Source organism: Hyperoodon ampullatus (genome assembly GCF_949752795.1).
Source record: "Hyperoodon ampullatus genome assembly, chromosome: X".
Classification (NCBI taxonomy): domain Eukaryota; kingdom Metazoa; phylum Chordata; class Mammalia; order Artiodactyla; family Ziphiidae; genus Hyperoodon; species Hyperoodon ampullatus.
The window spans coordinates 9,668,233-9,688,216 of record NC_136913.1 but is presented as its reverse complement, the minus strand read 5'-3'; the positions used below and the strand labels follow the sequence as shown (position 1 = coordinate 9,688,216).

Here is a 19,984-nt window from a genome sequence, read left to right as displayed (position 1 = left end):
ATAGAGAAGTTACTTCAAACTGAAATGTAGGGGAGTTATCACGGAAGCTAAAAAAAACCTAATAAGGAGCAGGGGCAGGATTCAAGTCCATCAAACCCAGGAGGTCTGACGCCATAGTCTGCGCTCTTGACTACAGCATTTTACTTTTGAACTCTGTTACTGATTTGCAAAATCCCAGAGAAAGACAGCATAGAAGATACTTTCCTTTTGTCTGAAAATAAATCCAGTACAAGCCATTAAAATAAGTATATAAATACATATAATAAATAAATATTAGAGCATTATTTCTGGAAGGCAAAGGTGGCCCAGGTCAGGCAATGGCATCATAGTCTACTATATTCAGCTGTGTTGACAGTGGAACATCTATATACTGAGAATGACTGAGACCAAGTACATTAATTATCTGACCGTATGGTAGAATTTAAGAGATGTGCCACACACTGTATCAGTCAGCATTTACTGTATAACAAGACACCCCCAGAACCCAGTAGGGTTTCCTCTCATGCTTATGGGTCTTTCGAATGACTGTGGATTGGCTGATCAAGGGCAGGCTTGACTGGGCAGTTGTGCTGTACACTGAAGGTCAGCCTGTACTTAGCTCTAGGCTGCAGGCTGGTTGCCCCACGTGTTCATTTTGGGGCTCGGGCTGTGAAGGGGTAACAGCCACTTCAGGGAAACTCTTCTTATGGCCGTGGCAGAAACCCAAGAAATGAGCTCAACTCCACAAGCATATTACAAGTCTTTGCTTATGTCATCTTTGCTAATATGCCATTGGCCAAAGTCAGTCACCTGGTCCAGCCCAACAGCAATGGGGTGGCGAAATACATTCTACCTCTAGTGGAAAGGGAGGGGAGCACATCTTTGTAAAAGAATCCAACCACCCCAATGCTCTAAATCAGGGGTCCCCAACCCCCGGGCTGCAGACTGGCACCGGTCCGCAGCCTGTTAGGAACCGGGCCACACAGTAGGAGGTGAGTGGCGGGCTAGCGAGTGAAGCTTCATCTGCCGCTCCCCACTGCTCCCCATCGCTTGCATTACCGCCTGAAGCATGGCTTACATGACTGCCTGAACCACGCCCCTGCCCCGTCCGTGGAAAAACGGCCTTCCACGAAACCAGTCCCGGGTGCCAAAAAGGTTGGGGACCGCTGATCTAAATCCTAGAGAAACTTAAACACAACCTTCTGCTTTTGCACTAAGGAGTTCGTTGGCAGCTTACTGAAAACAGCACCGTGCCTGCCTCTTAACGCGTGCATTCATACATTAAGAAGTGGGTCATTTCCATGGTTACAAATGATGGATCAGTGTTTTCCTAAGTCTGGCGATATGATGGATTAGGAAGTTTAAAACCTCGTTTGCAGAGCCATTTCTGTCCCTCTGGTGGTCTGGCTCTACCCAGGTGATGGGAAAACTCAATTAGACTCCACAGCCTGAAACAGAACAGTATGAAGCTTGTGAAATGGAACAGTGGTCATGCTGGCAGGGGGTGGTGAATGGTCCCACAGACCGAGCCTTGGGGTTGCGTGCTTACCTGGTGTTACTGAGCGGACGACCACTGGCTTTTCACTCCCTGCCACGAAACCAAACCCCAGCACAGGGTCCCTCCTCATCTCCACCCTCCGAGGAGCCGGAGGGATGATCTGGCAGCTCTCCAACCGAGGGTCATCAAATGGGATTGCCTGTGTCATGTGACTGTGGGAAAAGCACACAGAAGAGAAACTCGGCATCAGTGTACGTGTTTAGCAATGGCCCGGCGACCGCATCCTCTCTAGTTGTAAAACCTTCTCTTCTCTGTTTGGTAGAGAGTGGGGAATATGTGGGGAGACCCACTGTCATGCTTCTCACACGGCTGCCTTCTTCCTTGAAATCTCTAGGCCCACTTCTGCTTGAGGCCTTTGTACTGGCTGTTCCCCCAACCTGAAATGCTTGTCCTGCAGATGTGTGTATGGCCCACCCTCACCTCTCTCAAGTCTTTGCTCAAATGTGAGCTTCTGAAAGAGGACTATCCTGGTCACACGCTTTAAAATCGCAGCCTTGCCTCCCCACAGCCAGATCCCTTCCCCCTCTTCTACGTTTTTTTCCCCCATAGAACTAATCACTTGCTAACAAGCTGTGGAACCTACTTATTTTCATGCTTATTTTCATTGTTCTGCTCTCCATACTAGAAGGTAACCTCTGTGATGGCAAGGAATTTTGTTTCATTCACTGATTTATCCCAGGTGCATAGAACAGTGCCTGGCACATAGTAGATTCTCAATAAATAATTGAATTAAATAGAGAAAAAGATATTTCTTTGTGGAAAACTATCAAATTATAACTGATGTGTTGAGAAAGAACCTCAGAGGGTTCTGGACATTTAGTGGGTAACGCATATGGCTTTTGGCTCCAGTGAAATTGAAGTGATGGGGATCATTTTGGTGGCAATGGGTTATCGTGGTGTCAAATACAGTCTCCCTTTCCAAAGAAGTTGAAGAACTAACTCTTGGCATTTCTGTTCCAGAGAGACTTTCAAATGATTTAAATGAATCTTTTTGTTAACACTTAAACTTCGGAACTCTTATCGATAATCCAAACTTGAAAAATGTACAGCATTCAAAAATTTTCAAAATGCTTCCACGAATAGCTCATTTGATCCACAAAACAACGTTGAGAACGAAGGAGCGGAGCAGGTATTATTATCTGCATTTTGCCAAGGAGGAAACTGAGATCAAAACAGTGGCTCATTGTTACTCAGGGCCCATGGTTGGTATGCCAGAGAGTTGGGTTGAAAATCAACTTCGGTGACTCTTAATGAAGTCTTCACTCATGCACATCATCCAAGGCAGACTTCTTTTGGGGAAGAGTTATTAGTTTGAACACTAGAAATCTCCTTAAATATGTAAGCCAAGATTATTTCAATGACACGGCCTTAATTCAATTTTTTTTCCCACTAATCTTCTTCAATAAGTAGAAGAAGATCATTTAAAAATACGTTGAAAGATGCTACTCCATACACCATCTGGACAACATATTGTTCAAATGTAATAAAGAAGGACAGAGAAGGAGAATCCTATTGTCCTTCAGTGTAATGAGTAAGAGTTAAGAAAAATCATTGAAAACCCACTAAATCTGTCCTTTTGGCATATATCGCTGGCTAGGAAAATAAAAGTTTAAAATCCCTTTGAAACAGAAAGGAAGGAAATGTCTTTTTGATTTAGCAGTTTGCGATCTGGAACACTAGGAAAAAGAGAAGTGTTAGTTGCTAAGGAACCCGTTGTGTGCCACGTGCTGACACTCATCTGTTACCTTGTTTCATCTTCACAGCCGCTGAGATAGAGGGAGTTTGACCCCGCTCACCTCCTCTTTGTAAATGCCCAGAGAGGAAGAATAACTGGGCCAAGGTCACACACTTCTCAGGTGTAAGCCAGGTGCGATTCACACCAGGTCTTCTGATTCTGTGTCACGTGCTTGACCAGCTACATAATTTGCAAGGACAGTACAAAATGAGAATGCAGGGGCCGTCCTTCCAACATGATTAAGAACTTCAAGATGGCAGAAGGTGAAACCCAGCCCAGGGCCTTCTGTGACTGCGTGGATCACAAGCCCATGAAGCTGGCCTTGGTAGGGTGCTATCCCCAATGTCTCACCACCATTCTAGAAACATCCAGGTTCAGAGTGGTGGTGTTATAGGCCCAAAGGGGCAGGGGCTGTCTTCTGTGAAACTGTAGACATTTGTCTGGACCCAGAGAGTAGACATGGCTACCATGGTGGTGCACACACTTGGGACAAAGGGAGGTGGGCAGACCTCAGGTGGGCAGAAGGTCTCATGGAGAGGCCTGGCAGTCTGAAGGAAAGAATTCAAAACCCTGATTAAACCAGCAGAACCTATGTAGGGTGAGCCCCAGCATCCAGGGTAGGAGCTGCAGATGGGGCCCTGGGCGGGAGGGACTGAGACACAGGGAACGGGTGGGGAAGTCAGGGCAGGGAACTAGGACACCAGGAGGACTTCTCATACTCCTACAGCAGGCCCTGCTGGGCGAACTTGACCTTCCACATTGATCTCTCACAGGCCTGAAACAGGCCCAGCTGTGTGTGCCTGGCAGAGAGTGGGGCTACCTGGGGGGTCGTGGACACTGTTCTGTTCTCTCGTCTCCTCTGTAAGATGGCTCCATCTCAGAGTGTAACAGAGAAGAACAAACTGACTCCATGTTGGATCTGTTCCTTCAGCTCTAACCCTTGTGCTCTGTTGTCTGTGCTTAGTCATGCTGCCTCTGCGCCTTTGTAAAAGAATGCTGCCCACAGCCTGAAATATACAGGATAGCCCATTCTCAAGGCTCTGACCTTTAAACGTACAACACTTTCCCGTTTATATACAGATTAAAAGTTGAAGAACAGAAAACAACAAATGCCTTGTTGGAGGTTTGTAGGAACATTGTGACCAGACCAATATAAGAACAAAGGATTCTGGCACCAAGAAGTTTACAATAACCAGACACACCCCCTCCGCCTTTCGTACAAAAGAATTCTAACTCGAGTGAGATAGTTCCTTGGGACAGTAGTCCGCCATCTCCTCGGTCTGCTGGCTTTCCATATAAAGTCGCTTATTCCTTGCCCCAACAACTCCTCTCTTGATCTACTGGCCTTTCATGTGGCGAGCAGTGCGAGCTTAGACTCAGTAACAAGATTGTGCTGTACTCTAGGTACATTTGGAAATGAGTCTCTCCTTTTATCCCCAGAGGGAACAAAGGAAAAAAGGGAGGGGAAATCCACATTTTTTTGGCCCTGAGCTCTGAGTTTGCACCAGAATCCACAGAAGGCTTTCTGAATGATGAAGGTTGTAGAGGTGACGTGACTTGCTAATGGTAGTAGGAGTTGCATTACAGAGAATCAAACTCTGGCTGGCACAACTCTCAATTCCAACTGTAGAGCGGGACTAGGGAAGATGAGTCCCCATGCTGCTGCCAGTACTGTGAAAAGCTTCCAGCAGTGGTTCCCAAACTTTACTGCATATTAGAATCACCTGGAGAGCTTTAAAAACCTCTAATGCCCAGATTTCATCCCAGACCAATCACATGAGACTATCTAGGGGTGGAAGCCAGGATCAATTTTTAAAAATATTTATTTATTTATTTTAGGCTTCATTGGATCTTCGTTGCTGCGCACGGGCTTTCTCTAGTTGCGGTGAGCCAGGGCTTCTCACTGCGGTGGCTTCTCTTGTTGCAGAGCACAGGCTCTAGGAGTGCGGGCTTCAGTAGTCGTGGCACGCGGGCTTCAGTAGTGTGGCTCGTGGGCTCTAGAGCGCAGGCTCAGTAGTTGTGATGCATGGGCTTAGTTGCTCCACGGCATGTGGGATCTTCCTGGACCAGGGCTCAAACCCGTGTCCCCTGCATTGGTAGGCAGATTCTTTAACCACTGCGCCACCAGGGAGGACCCTGGATCAATTTTTTAAAAAGACTTCCCAGGTGATTCCAAAGTGCAGCAATGTTTGGGGATCATTAACCTGCCCAGGGAAGGGTGTGTTCTAGTGCTTTTTGGACAATAGGAAAAGGGGACTTCACTGATGTCCCTATCTACCTGTCCTAGCATCCATTGCAAATGTAAGTTAATCCCTAACACCATACACAAAAATAAGTTCAAAATGGATTAAAGACCTAAATGTAAGGCCAGACACTATCAAACTCTTAGAGGAAAACATAGGCAGAACACTCTATGACATAAATCACAGCAAGATCCTTTTGGACCCACCTCCTAGAGAAATGGAAATAAAAACAAAAATAAACACATGGGACCCAATGAAACTTCAAAGCTTTTGCACAGCAAAGGAAACCATAAACAAGACCAAAAGACAACCCTCAGAATGGGAGAAAATATTTGCAAATGAAGCAACTGACAAAGGATTAATCTCCAAAATTTATAAGCAGCTCATGCAGCTCAGTATCAAAAAAAACAAACAACCCAATCCAAAAATGGGCAGAAGACCTAAATAGACATTTCTCCAAAGAAGATATACAGACTGCCAACAAACACATGAAAGAATGCTCAACATCATTAATCATTAGAGAAATGCAAACAAAACTACAATGAGATATCATCTCACACCAGTCAGAATGGCCATCATCAAAAAATCTAGAAACAATAAATGCTGGAGAGGGTGTGGAGAAAAGGGAACACTCTTGCACTGCTGGTGGGAATGTGAATTGGTACAGCCACTATGGCAAACAGTATGGAGGTTCCTTAAAAAACTACAAATAGAACTACCATATGACCCAGCAATCCCACTACTGGGCATATACCCTGAGAAAACCATAATTCAAAAAGAGACATGTACCAAAATGTTCATTGCAGCTCTATTTACAGTAGCCCGGAGATGGAAACAACCTAAGTGTCCATCATCGGATGAATGGATAAAGAAGATGTGGCACTTATATACAATGGAATATTACTCAGCCATAAAAAGAAACGAAACTGAGCTATTTGTAATGAGGTGGATAGACCTAGAGTCTGTCATACAGAGTGAAGTAAGTCAGAAAGAGAAAGACAAATACCGTATGCTAACACATACATATGGAATTTAAGAAAAAAAAATGTCATGAAGAACCTAGGGGTAAAACAGGAATAAAGACACAGACCTACTTGAGAATGGACTTGAGGATATGGGGAGGGGGACGGGTAAGCTGTGACAAAGCGAGAGAGAGGCATGGACATATATACACTACCAAACGTAAGGTAGATAAGATAGTGGGAAGCAGCCGCATAGCACAGGGAGATCAGCTCGATGCTTTGTGACTGCCTGGAGGGGTGGGATAGAGAGGGTGGGAGGGAGGGAGACGCAAGAGGGAAGGGATATGGGAACAGATGTATATGTATAACTGATTCACTTTGTTATAAAGCAGAAACTAATAAAAAAATGTAAGTTAAAATATTCAAAGCATCTCTAGACAGATTATCCTCTTTCCACTACATAATAAAGTAATAGTCTCCAATTTTTAATTCATCATTCACTTAATGAGTATTACAATATTATTTTATTAATACCTGACATTTATTAAACACTAACTTCATGCTGAGCCTTTTTCAAGATGCTTTCCATATGTTAGTTCATTTAGTTCTCCAAAACAACTCTATAATGCATTCATTTATTCATTTAGTCAACAAATGTTTATTGAACCCCCACTGGCTTCTCAGTTCTGGAGGTACAACAGGAACAAAAGCAGAATAAAAAAATAAAATATTCACTCCAGTGTGCAGAGACAGGGAATAACTTAATAAATTGGTAAAACATATGGCATATCAGGTCATTTTAAGTACTAAGGAGAAATACAATGCAGGGAGGAAGGCTGGAGAGCTGCCAGGCGACAGTACTGTGAGATCATGCTAGGGGTCAGGAAATGTCTGGGGAGAGGGGCATTTCGGCAGTGCAAAGGTCCTGTGGTGAGCTATGTCTGTGAGAGCATGCCTAAGGGACAGCCGGGCAGCCGGTGGTCGGGGGAGGGTGGAGACAGTGAGGGGAGTGGTAAAGAAGTGATGAGGGGCTGAAGATGACACAGGCTCTTAGAAGGACTTTGTGTTTTGTTCTGAGTGAAACAGGAAGCTGTATGAAGGTTGTGAGTGGAGAAGTGATGTGATAGCTGCCTTACTGAGAACAGACAGGAGGGAGCACTGGTAAGCAGGGAGGGCATTTCAGGGCCCACTGCATCAATCCTGACAAAATATCATGGTGGCTTGGACCAGGGTGAGGGCAGATATGGCAAGAAATCATTGGGCTTTTAACATATTTGGAAGCCACTGTGACAGAGCAGGGATGGGATTTCTACTCTGGAACCTTCTTCCTGCACACACAGGACGGTCCCAGGGAGATGGACCTTTAAGCACATTATCTAATGCAAGTCCCGTGTCTCAATGGATCCAAATTGCAGGAGACATTTTCTCTGGAGCTAATGCTTCACGGTTTGTACAGGTAACACACAAATGCCCAGGTATGGGGCCAACACGAGAACTGGTGTGGTAGTCTGGAATGAGACTGTGGAGCCAGACTCTGTGGGTTCGAATCCTGGTCCCACCACTTCCCAGCAGTGTGGTGTGGACAAATAACTTCATCATCCTGCACCTCAGTTTCCTCATCTGCAAAGTGGTGATAATAATGGAAACAACCTCATAAGATCACTGTGAAAATTAAATGAATGAATAAATGTCAAGCAGGTAGCAAACTCTCTGGCATGTAGGAAGCACTCAAAAAGCATTAGCTGGGGCTTCCCTGGTGGCGCAGTGGTTGAGAGTCCGCCTGCCAATGCAGGGGATACGGGTTCGTGCCCCGGTCCGGGAAGATCCCACATGCCGCGGAGCAGCTGGGCCCGTGAGCCATGGCCACTGAGCCTGCGCGTCCGGAGCCTGTGCTCTGCAATGGGAGAGACCACAACAGTGAGAGGCCCACGTACCACAAAAAAAAAAAAAAAAAAAAAAAAGCATTAGCTGTTATTTTCATCTCTTGAGGGCAATGAACAGAAAGGCATATGTTTCAGACATTATGAACTCATTCAACCTTAAAATATGAAGAAAAGCTCAACGTTTCAATTGCCTATAGCCCAACTCTGGGTGAGATGCCTCACAAATCCTAGGTAAGCTCTGAGACTTCAATCTGAAGAATCACGTCAAATGCAATGACACAGGAAACACAAATATATATTGATACGCATGAGGCAAAACAGTACCAGAATACAGAAGAATAAAATCTAGGCTTCTCTAGCGACTGAATCACGGTTAGTAAGTTTTCCTCCACCATGTTTCAAAGACTATTAAGTGACCTTGGAGTCTAGGGCTGGGGAATGAGCCCGGGTCATGCGGAAAGTGCGAAGCACTAAATCCGTTTTAGGGAGTGAGACCCAGGAGCAGGCCCTTTCACCTCAGATGCTGCCGTCCTCTGTGTCAACAGAGAATCTGCCCTTGGTCCATATCACTTTCCCACCCCAACAAGGTTTGAAACTTACAAGCACGTGCGCATGATGTGGTTGCTGCCTGTTCTAGTATTTTCTTTTTCATGATTTTTAAAATTCTTTTTGTTTTGCTTGCACTTTGAGGATAACCTTCCAATGGCATTATCATATTCTTGCTAAACAGGTTATATTTTCAGAATACATTATCTAAAAATAATCAACCCCTGTCTCTTTTCCAGTAAGAAAGGATCCACACTAAAATGTTCCCCCATGAAACATCATTCTGTTCTTTGTGTTAGGCAAGTACCTTTTGGCTCTCTCCTTGCAATAGTTTTTATAAAGATTTGAGTACTTTTATAATGAGCTGAAAAAGCAACATCTTTTTACCTGCTGAACATGCTTCAGTGAATTCTGATGCTGAGCCTTGAAGAATACAGCTGATGAGCTACACAAACTTTCAGCCCCTGCCCCAACCTTCTCCAACAAACACACATAGATCGGCCAGAAATCTCTGACCTAAAAATCCAGAGTGCATTAATTGAGATGGAAAATGTGTCCACTGAGATCGAATGAGCAATCTTGCTATTTCTGAAAGATTCATTTCAAAAGGAATGATGGGAATCCTGCTGCCTAACTCCCCACGACAAAAGGAAAGGGCTTTCTTTGAACTCTGGGAGCCTTTCTTCCTCAGCAGAAATAAAAGACTGAAACATCCAATGTATCACAAAGAATTACTTTGACTAGTAAAATGTGCCCTGTAAGAAAACCTAAAGTAATTTCAGTCTACCATGCACTCGTTAGAGCCAGTGAGGTCCTTTTTTGGAATATGTGCTGAGTAGAAAGATTCTGGAAGGAAGAACCAAATTTAGAAGCCATTCCCTTTGGTGTAGAGTTAAAGAATCTAGGAAGATGGTGGCAGGTGGGACCCCTGGGTAGTTAAGACTGGAATGAAAAGGAGTATAAATAAACATACATGCCTCAGTTCTGCTTGAGAAGGTCACTGTTGGTGTGACCTTTCAGGGATGGGCAGCTGTGATTCCATGAGAGCATTAAGCATCAATATATAATATTCTCATCTTGGTAGCCCTGGTGTGGGTCGCAGACTGAGTTATTCTTCGCTTGCTCCCCAGGATGTGATTTGCCACTGGACGCCACACTGCTTTTCAGTGCCTTCCCACTGGACACAGTACGTACTTCTCCACCCCTTGACTCTGCTAACATCTCACTGCCCAAAGCATGTGACATGGCTGAGCTCAGATGTGACAAGCAAAACACACCTGTTTAGCTGGGCACGAGCTCTCGCTTTTCTCTTGTCACCATGAGAAGACCTTCCCAAGACAGCTGCCACCCTTTCAGCTTGGGCTCTGGAATGGACACATGTAGAACAGACCAGAGCCGGGAACTCAGTGAGGAGCCAAGTGGAGCACAGCTGTCCAGCACCTCAGCCTAGATGAGCCAGCTGAACGAGGGGTAACAAATGACGATTGCTTCATGACACTGAATTTGGGGGATGTTTGTTATGCATTCAATAGTACTTAAAAACCCTGAAATGCCACATCCCCAAAGGATTCTCTCTACCACCCCTATTCTCTACACCATTTATGGCTAAATGTGCTACATTTTACAAAGACACTATTGACACTTCCAAAGGAAACTTCTCCCCTTATTATCCCAGTTGACATGGCAGCCACAGGCACCTCATGATCCATTCTTCATGACCTTCTCATTATCTCTGAACTGGACTTAGGTAGTTGTGGCTCCCAAGCCAACAATTCATAAGCCCTGTTGTGGCCTGTGAGGGGTCTTAATAAGAAAGGCTCTGGACTTCCCTGGTGGTGCAGTGGTTAAGAATCCACCTGCCAATGCAGGGGACACGGGTTTGAGCCCTAGGCCGGGAAGATCCCACATGCCATGGAGCAACTAAGCCCGCACGCCACAACTACTGAGCCTGCGCTCTAGAGCCCACATGCCGCAACTACTGAAGCCCGCGTGCCTAGAGCCTGTGCTCCGCAACAAGAGAAGCCACGGCAATGAGAAGCCCCAGCACCGCAACGAAGAGTAGCCCCTGCTCGCAGCAGCTAGAGAAAGCCCACGTGCAGCAACGAAGACCCAACGCAGCCAAAAATAAATAAATTTATTTAAAAAAAAAAAAGAAAGAAAGAAAGGCTCTGAGCAAAAGTGCTGAGCGAGGCAAACTAGAGTTCCCCAGAATAAGAATGTAAGTAGGAAGGAAAAAGAAAGCAGAAGTGTGAATTACTGAGGTTGATAGGTCACAACTGAGAGGGATCATGAGGTAGATTAGAAAGCCCAAGATAGGTTTCCAGCAAGTCAAAATTACGATGATGTGTGTGGCAAAATAACATATTGAAAAGAATTTTTGCTTTGTTCTCAATGAGTTTCTTCCTCTCCCAGGTCTAGTAAGGTAGACAGGCTTCATTCAGTCCCTTGCCTCAGGGAAGATGCATTTACCAGGGCCCAGAGAAAATGCTGATGGCAGAAAGCCTCTCTCCTGACTTGTTTCGTGAAAACCTGAGCAACTTGGCTTAGGAGTCAAGGGCAGAGGACCCCTGTGAGGTGGCAGAAAGTTCAGGAGAGAGAGCTTGGTGGTAAGTCTAGCAAAGCACCAAGATGCATAGGCTGAGCCTAAAGAAATGGCAAAGTCAGTGAACTTCAGGGGACCATGCAGGCTCAGACTCCGGCATCTTAGGACTGAAGAACACAAAGGCCTGTTTGCATTTCTGTTCTGCAGAGATTCCGAGGGCTTCTGAATATTTGACATGATTGTATTTCAATTGCCAAACAGCAGAAATGTAATATGATGACACTCACACACAAGTTTAAGGGTAAGATTTATATTGGCTCTGTGAGAAAACAGAAACTATGAGTAAACAGCATCTTTGAAGGAAAGGAGAAAAGGGGAGTTGGAAGAGAAGTGACGTCACTTGGAGAGAAACCATACTGTGGAGCGACGTCGCGCAAGGAGATCCGGGAAGTCCTGCTAATGAGGGTCCTGAAGCTTCTCTGAATCTGGAACTACCTCCTAAAGCTGCTTCCCATGAGGCTAGGAGGCTCAGCCACGCGGCATTTCCATTCTCATATGTCCATGAGATTCCATCTCTCTTAGGATCTACAGTATGTATTTTTACACTCAACTCCCCCCTTCCCCCTCCCCGCTCCTTTCTTTTTTTTTAACAAATCCCAGCAAGCCTCTGTCCTTTAGGATCAAAAGAGCCCAACCAAATGCAACCACTGAAGATGAGTTAAATTCAATATGAACATAGATAACTGGACATGATGTGTTTCCAGGTCACATAACACAGTGAGTCTCAGGCTTTTTGCCTTCGTGAATATGCAGATTATGGGTTCAGAGGAACTTAACCTTCACTAATCAATTCCACAGGCCACTGTCAGTCAATTCCCACAACATGTCAGGAGCATTTAAAGATTAAGAACTGTTTAGCCAAGCTTGGAAACTTACACAGTACTTAAAAAGCCAAGATAATCCAGAATGCTTAAACTTAGAAACCACAAAATGTTTGGAGGAATCTTGTTAGAGAATTTTAGGAGGACTTGAAAGAAATGGAATTTTTCCTTAATGGGTAGACTAAATATGAAAATTTTCAGTTCTTTTCTAATTAATATATAGATTTAATGCCATCTAATAAAGATATATCAACAGTCCTTTTAAAGAATCCAACAAAGAGAATTCTAAATTTTAGATGATAATATAAAAGAACACTCTGAACAAGAACAACACTCTGGTTGTCGAGCCCTACAAGATACTGAGATACTGGGACAAACATAGAAAAGTATAAAATGATGGAGAAGCAGCTTTGACTACAACAAAACAAGGTTCCAGGGTAAACTTAGAGATGAATGCCCGCTTTAAAGAATTCAATGCAAGCTTTGGCACTAAAGAAAGTGAAGTGCTTTAGCATGTCAACAACATGGCTGCTTTCGAAACAAAACCATCAAAGTACAGTAGAGTGACTATGAAAATCTTTTGTCCTACACAGGGGTTGTTGGCTACCTGGTAACAACGAACTAAAAGAGTCGTGTCTTCAGAGTAAAGGAGATATTATAATAATGAATGAGAAAGTAACTTATTTTGTAAAAGAAACTTGGATTGTGGTAAGAATATAGGGAAACAGATGTTTGGAAATGATTCTACCATTAAGTGCTTGTTTTATTGAAAATTATGCAAATCTGTATCTATCAAAACAGCAGCCTTTGAAAACTTGAAAGTGAATTTTTCTAACCTGCTTTAAAAAACCTGCAAATAAAGCATCTCAGCGAACTGTGGACTCATTTGTCAAATATGATAAATGGCAACATCTTCCGTTTGGTTTGTGAGAACAGTTGAAGGACATCAAGGAATATGGAAACTCTCCAGCTGATTTTCAACAAAATCCCTTGCATGGATGGAATTGAAAAACAGTATATCCTGATCTAATAAGCAAGCTGGTGAAACACTTTGTCCATTTGCCTCTTCATATGTTTCTGCAGTTCCCTTTTTCTCCAACGACAATGACTGAAACCAAGTAAAGAAATAAGATGAACTTGCAACCAGACCTTCAAAATTTATCCATGAAGTGGTAAACCAAGATGCTCAAAAATAAATAAGCACCCTCAATAACTCTGCTGTCATTTAAAATGTCATATAATTGTTAATGCAGCAGTGATAGCAAAAATGTTTACAAGTGATTAAAATGTATACTTCACCTTCAACTCATTTTAACATCTATTCTTTACAGCCACGTATATTTTATATATATACAGTATGAATAAATGAATATATATTAAGGGGGCACGTGTTTAAAACTTTTTTACTAATAGGCATACAAAAGCACCAAATGTGGACATTTCTGTTCCGTATGATCTAGGGGGTTCCTGACTTATGGCGTGGACCCAAAGGATGTTTTATACACTCAAACATGATGTACAGAGTTGCTGATATCACAAAGCTCATCACAACTCTTGAAAAGTCCAGTTTTCACGTTCAGAAATATTCAGTGGCATTTTCAGAAACCTAAAAATGAAGTTAGAGTGCTGCTTATGGGAAATGGTGCCTTTCCATCCTGCTTATCTGATCCTACCCCAGCCACCAAGATGAGAGAGTGGCCCCAGGTTTGAGTGACTAAGGGACAGACAAATTGATGAATCTTACATGTGCTCTTGCTTTGGGCTCCACTAGATTGAACCCTCTGGGGTTTGGAAATCCAACCACCACAAATCTAAGATTTCATGGATATCTACTGCTTACAGAGCATAAAGTATTGCATGGCTGGGCAGACTTTTTCTTCTTGATTGATTACCCCTTTTTTTTTTTTTGGACCTATAGGAAAATATATTTTTGAACAAAAGACTTGATAACAATGAGCAAAGCCTTTCTCAAACGTGTTAAAATCATCACTTTAGGTCTGAGAGTTTTTCTCCATCAAATTGGATTCTACCCATATTTTAGTGCAGTACTTGGAGCGGGGAGGGGTGAAGACACAGGAGGTGTCCTCCCCATCCCAAGGGGCTGTTGTATATCCCTGTGATCTACGCATATTCTTTGAAAATTTATATTATAATTTTATTTTGTTTTTGTTTTTGGTTTTTTTTTGCGGTATGTGGGCCTCTCACTGTTGTGGCCTCTCCCGTTGCGGAGCACAGGCTCCGGACGCGCAGGCCCAACGGCCATGGCTCACGGGCCCAGCCGCTCCGCGGCATGTGGGATCCTCCCAGACCGGGGCACGAACCCGTGTCCCCTGCATCGGCAGGCGGACTCTCAACCACTGCGCCACCAGGGAAGCCCTAATTTTATACTTAGAAAGTGAAAACAATCCCATGGTTCTTATAAATTCAAACTGTAAGAGTGTGTGTTACAGAAACCCTGATCTAAGATAATATTTTAAAACATGAATTGATCTTTATAAAAGAGGTATTTTTAGAGAGACGATTAGGCGCACTTTATAAATTTCATGATCTTCTAATCTTTACACAAAAGATTTCAAAAGTGATTAAGTGGTAAGGGCTCACTTTGATGACTAAGAACTTCTGATGGAAGTTAAATGGCATTGGTAAGGAAATCACAGTATCAAAGGTTTAAGCTAACAGTTCTGTGTTAATTAAAAACTTGTGATCTCTTAATCTTTTCTTCATTAAAATAATTATTCCTACCCCCTACCTAGAGGATTTAGTTTTCTTAGACATAAAACTACATAACTGCCCAAGGTTACACATCTTTTCTGTTTTGGGTTGGTTTTGTTTGTTTATGTTTCCCTTGTTCTAAGCCCCATAACAAGAGAACTGAACCTCACAGATCCACGCCTGGCTCCTTTTCTACGTGTCCTGTGTGCTGGGAGCTTTGATCCTGTGGGTGGCAACATGTGGGCCCGCTGCCCTCTGGCTTCCATTGGGTTCAACCAATGGGAGGTGCTGGCAGGGGAATGTGAGGTGAGGAGGACAAAGAGATCAGGGTATTTCAGCCCCCTACTCCCTCCTTGGTTTGGTGCAGGTCTGAAGTGACTTCATCCACTGTGATTACCGTTCCAGTCACATCAGGCACCTTGCACAGCTCCAAGGTTCACCATGCTCCATGCCAGGCCCCTTGAGCCTAGTGGTGCTAACGGGTCCCAGCTGCTGCCAGTCCCTGGGTGCCTCCATGGGACTTGTTGGTTTCCTTGTCTGAGCCCACACTCATTCATTTCCTGCCAGAGCCAGGCACCCTGCCTCTCTCCTCCATGAAGCAACCTTGTAAGTCCCAGGAAACAAACCCTGCCCCTTGGACGGCACAGATGGAGTCTCCTTGAGCTGGCTTCCAGTGAAAAATATAATTCTAGCTTCTTTTTTGATTCTTAGCCAAGAGATATTAAATACGTCTGCTTTGAGAGCAGCACTGAGATCAATTATCCACAAATATTTATTTATAATGCATCAACCATACTTAAATTTACACCAATGGTTCTCAAAAACAAACAAAAACAACAAAAACCCTCCCCAAAATACCTATGAAAAAAACATTTCTTTCTGAATGAAACATATTTTCCACATATAAACCTTTAAAGACAGTGAAGACTTTGAATTCATGTATTGCCCACTGTGGAATCCATTTCTATTTGCCTAATTTAAATGAGATGTGAACTCTTTTTATCTTAATTGAGGCATGCTTTCTTTGTCTCTCTGTCAAAGTATTCTTAGAAAACTTTTATCTTTGGTTGACGTTACATACAGTCAAATTTGCAAGAAGAGAATATCACTGAATTTGAGAGCTGGATGAGATCTTGGCTAATGCTTTTATGTTTTAGAAGAGTTGATATGCTCATTTGAAGATTTCGTGTACCATTTTCTTTCAAGTTGGCAGAAACTGACTTTTCAAATTCAGTCAAAATCAGTCCCTTTTGTTATTTATGGTGGATCAAGTGTATCGACCATTTATTCAACAATTATTTAATAAAAGCTTTCTATCTGCCTGGTGCCCAGGATGGGGCTATGTTTCAGACCAACAAGCTTATATTATAGTTCAGGTATCGGCAAACAATAGCCCATGGGCCAAATCTGATCTCTGTCTGCTTTTGTAAATAAAGTTTTATTGGAACACAGCCACACCCATTTATTTATGCACTGCAGCTGTTTCCATGCTATAATGACAGAGTTCAGTAGTTGTGACAGAGACTGGCCCACAAAGTCTAAAATATTTACTATCTGGTCCTTTTCAGAAAAAAATTGTTAACCCCTCTTCTAATGGAAGGACTGATACAATAAAAATCGAATAAACATGAACTATTTCACATATTGTCAGGGGCTGGTAGTTTTTATGAAGAAAAATACAGCAGGATAGAGAGTGAAAGAGGGAGTGCATTGTTTTAACAAGATGGGAGTGGAGGCCTCTCTAAGGAGGCTGTTTTTGAGATCGGAATGAAGTGAGAAACTAAGCTGGGGGGATACCCATGAGAAAAACATCCCAGGCAGAATAAACAGATGTATAACAACCTTGAGAGAGGAGTCTCTAGGCCATTGTTTTAATCACCCATTTGTTCCTTTATTCAAGGAAGCTTTAGTGAGCATCAGTTTACTGTGAAGTTCTCCTTGGTTCTATGTCTTCAGAGAAATTCCCCACCCTCAAAGAAACTCCAAACCCCTAAGAGGTGCCAGATATATAAACATCCGAGTATAACAGATTGCTAGAGGCAAATGTGATGGAAGGGTTCACCCCATACTGTGAGGGTACAATCCCTGGGGGTCGTCAGTCTAACCCAAGGGCAGTGAATGGGGACCAGGAAAGACTTCACACAGAAGATGCCCATGACGTGAGTCTAGAGATGTGAAGCGGTAACTACCAAAGGGAAGGGAGTTATACTCCAATCCAAGGGAAGAGTAAGCAAAGCCATAGAGGCATAAAAGAAACTGGTGTTGGGACAACTGTAAGTGTTGCTTGTTGGGTAATGGGGCAGAGTGTTTAGGAGAGAGCACAGTATCGAGGAGGAAGGAGGTTAGAGAGGAAAACTACTAGCTGTGTTGGAATGCTGTCCAATAACAGCCATACACCCTTTATGTACACAAGAGCACATCCTTCCTGGAAAGGTCAGAGGCTCTAAAATCTATCACATGATTAGGATCTAGTATGCAATGAGTTGAGGGAATAAAAATCCTGAAATTCTCTCCATATTCTAGAAGACGAAGAGTAGGATATCTTAGAGAATAAGGTAAACATAGTCCTTAAATATTAACTTGAACCCACATATTATTAATTTTATTTATGAATCAGACTATTATTCATTTTGAAGGTTATAGTTCAAAGGACCACAGAGTTTAAACAGAACCCAGACTGATACATTTTTCCAGTCATGCTTTCAGTTTTAGCAAATGAGATACAATAAATCAAGGATCTATTAGGGCTTGTATAAGTTAACCTCCAAAATAGATTCCACTAATTCATGATCAAATTTATCCTTCAAGGACTCAGTAATATTTGTCAATACCACCACTGAAAACCATTTCAACAATTAGTCTTTCATCCAGTTCATCTACTCAGAGTGATTTCTGTCGTTGTTAGATGATGAATTTAGCGCCTGCAAGATGCTTATTGACTGTGCCTTGTGAATCTAATTGTAGGATCTAAAAGGGCAAAATGTTTGTCAGTTTCCTTAAAGCTGCAAAATCCCTACAGCTAGGTTGGTAATCAATTACATTAATTGAGTTCAATTCCATGTGTTCAAGAGATGACTTTCATGTTAATGATACTCTAATGTGTCAGAGGCAATAACAGTCAAGTCACATCCTTGGGTTGATTGAGATGCTGAGCAGAGCCTGTAGCTCTCAACCTCGCCTCTCACCATCAACTCTAGATATGCATTATTCCCAAGAACACTCAACCTTAGATTGAGATTTACTGCTGATTAAAAATTTAAAAGACAGGTAATCTAGGCAGGTAGCCACATAATAAACATTCAGAATCATATGCTCTGTTTGGCAATAATCAATATGAACAGTGTGAGATCTGGGTGAGTGTAAGTTAATGGGAATTGAATTCGAGAGAGGGCTATAGCATACTCCAAATACCACTAGGGATATTTCTGGAGAATTCATTGGTACAATCACATTAGAAAACAATTTAGCAGTAAGCCCAAGCTTTTTTATTCTCAACCCTGACTTTGGAGCTATTGGGTAGGACCCAGGCGCATGGATCTTCAGATCATGTCAATGATCCTTCCATGACATTTGTTAGGCAGTCCTGTGGTTTCAAGAGACACTCCAGCTAGACTAGAAGTGCTGGTGAGCAAGTTCAACCTCAGGGAAAAGCGCTGAGAGGAAACCAGAGTATTTCATTGCTCAGACCCCATTCAAGCAGGGAAGCCCTTCCATTTCAGTAGGTGGAAGACAACAGTCACTGAGAGTAGAATGATCACTAACTTCCAAGATAATGAATTTCCCACCACCTGTCTCCATTTGGAAACAAAAACATTAAAGTTAAAATAATTAGGGCTTCCGTGGTGGCGCAGTGGTTGAGAGTCCGCCTGCCGATGCAGGGGACACGGGTTCGTGCCCTGGTCCGGGAAGATCCCACATGCTGCAGAGCGGCTGGGCCCGTGAGCCATGGCCGCTGAGCCTGCGCGTCCGGAGCCTGTGCTCCGCAACGGGAGAGGCCACAGCAGTGAGAGGCCCGCGTATCGCAAAAAATTAAAAATTAAAAAAAAAATAATAATAATAAAAATAATTAAAGAAAGTGTAACAATGTTCTGATATTTTCCATGATATCTACTTTGATGCTATTTGCTTAAAAATATTTTAGTTTTTGGACCCAACTTAGATGATAACCTAAATCATACTTCAAAATCTAGTATTACACAGGAATCTGTGTTTCTAAAAGGCACTCCAGGTGATTCTGGTGCACGGTTTAGGATTACACTTTGAAAAGCCCTGGCTTGGGGCTTCCCTGGTGACACAGTGGTTAAGAACCCACCTGCCAATACAGGGGACAAGGGTTTGAGCCCTGGGCCGGAAGATCCCACATGCCGCAGAACAACTAAGCCCGTGTGCCACAACTACTGAGCCTGCACTCTAGAGCCCATGAGCCACAACTACTGAGCCCGTGTGCCACAACTACTGAAGTCTGTGCACCTAGAGCCTGTGTTCTGCAACAAGAGAAGCCACCGCAATGAGAAGCCTGCGCACCGCAATGAAGAGGAGCCCCCGCTCGCTGCAACTAGAGAAAGCCCACGTGCAGCAACAAAGACACAATGCAACCAAAAATAAATAAATAAATAAAAATTAATTAAAAAAAAAAATAAATGAAAAGCCCTGGCTTAGTGGGAGACATCCAGGAAGAGAGCTCAAGAGATTAAATAGCCAGCCAACCTCCATATATCTTGTACCTTGCAGCTCCCCACTCACTACACAGCTGGCGGGAATGCTGGCGTCTGTTATATTATCTTGATTCCCAGTGACTTTCTTGAGAATCTGAGTTCCCAGATGTAGAAGCATTTACGGGAGGCAATAGCAATTCTTGATGACAAAGAATTTGATGACTTGAATAGACATCTGCCATTATGTGGGTATGAATCCAGACCTCTGTCAAGGGCTGGAAAACATAT

General features: G+C 43.2%; 1 protein-coding gene across 3 annotated transcripts in view; it reads right to left on the bottom strand.

The window, feature by feature from the left end:
* Nucleotides 1-19,984, bottom strand: part of FRMPD4 (FERM and PDZ domain containing 4) — a gene marked incomplete at both ends in the record, with an annotated part of 744,491 nt that overhangs the window by 93,413 nt on the left and 631,094 nt on the right. For all 3 annotated transcript variants that reach the window (XM_079727897.1, XM_079727898.1, XM_079727899.1), the window contains one exon: nucleotides 1,529-1,689. In XM_079727897.1, the coding sequence (XP_079584023.1) occupies nucleotides 1,529-1,689 (161 nt within the window). The remainder of the gene's footprint in view (nucleotides 1-1,528; nucleotides 1,690-19,984) is intronic.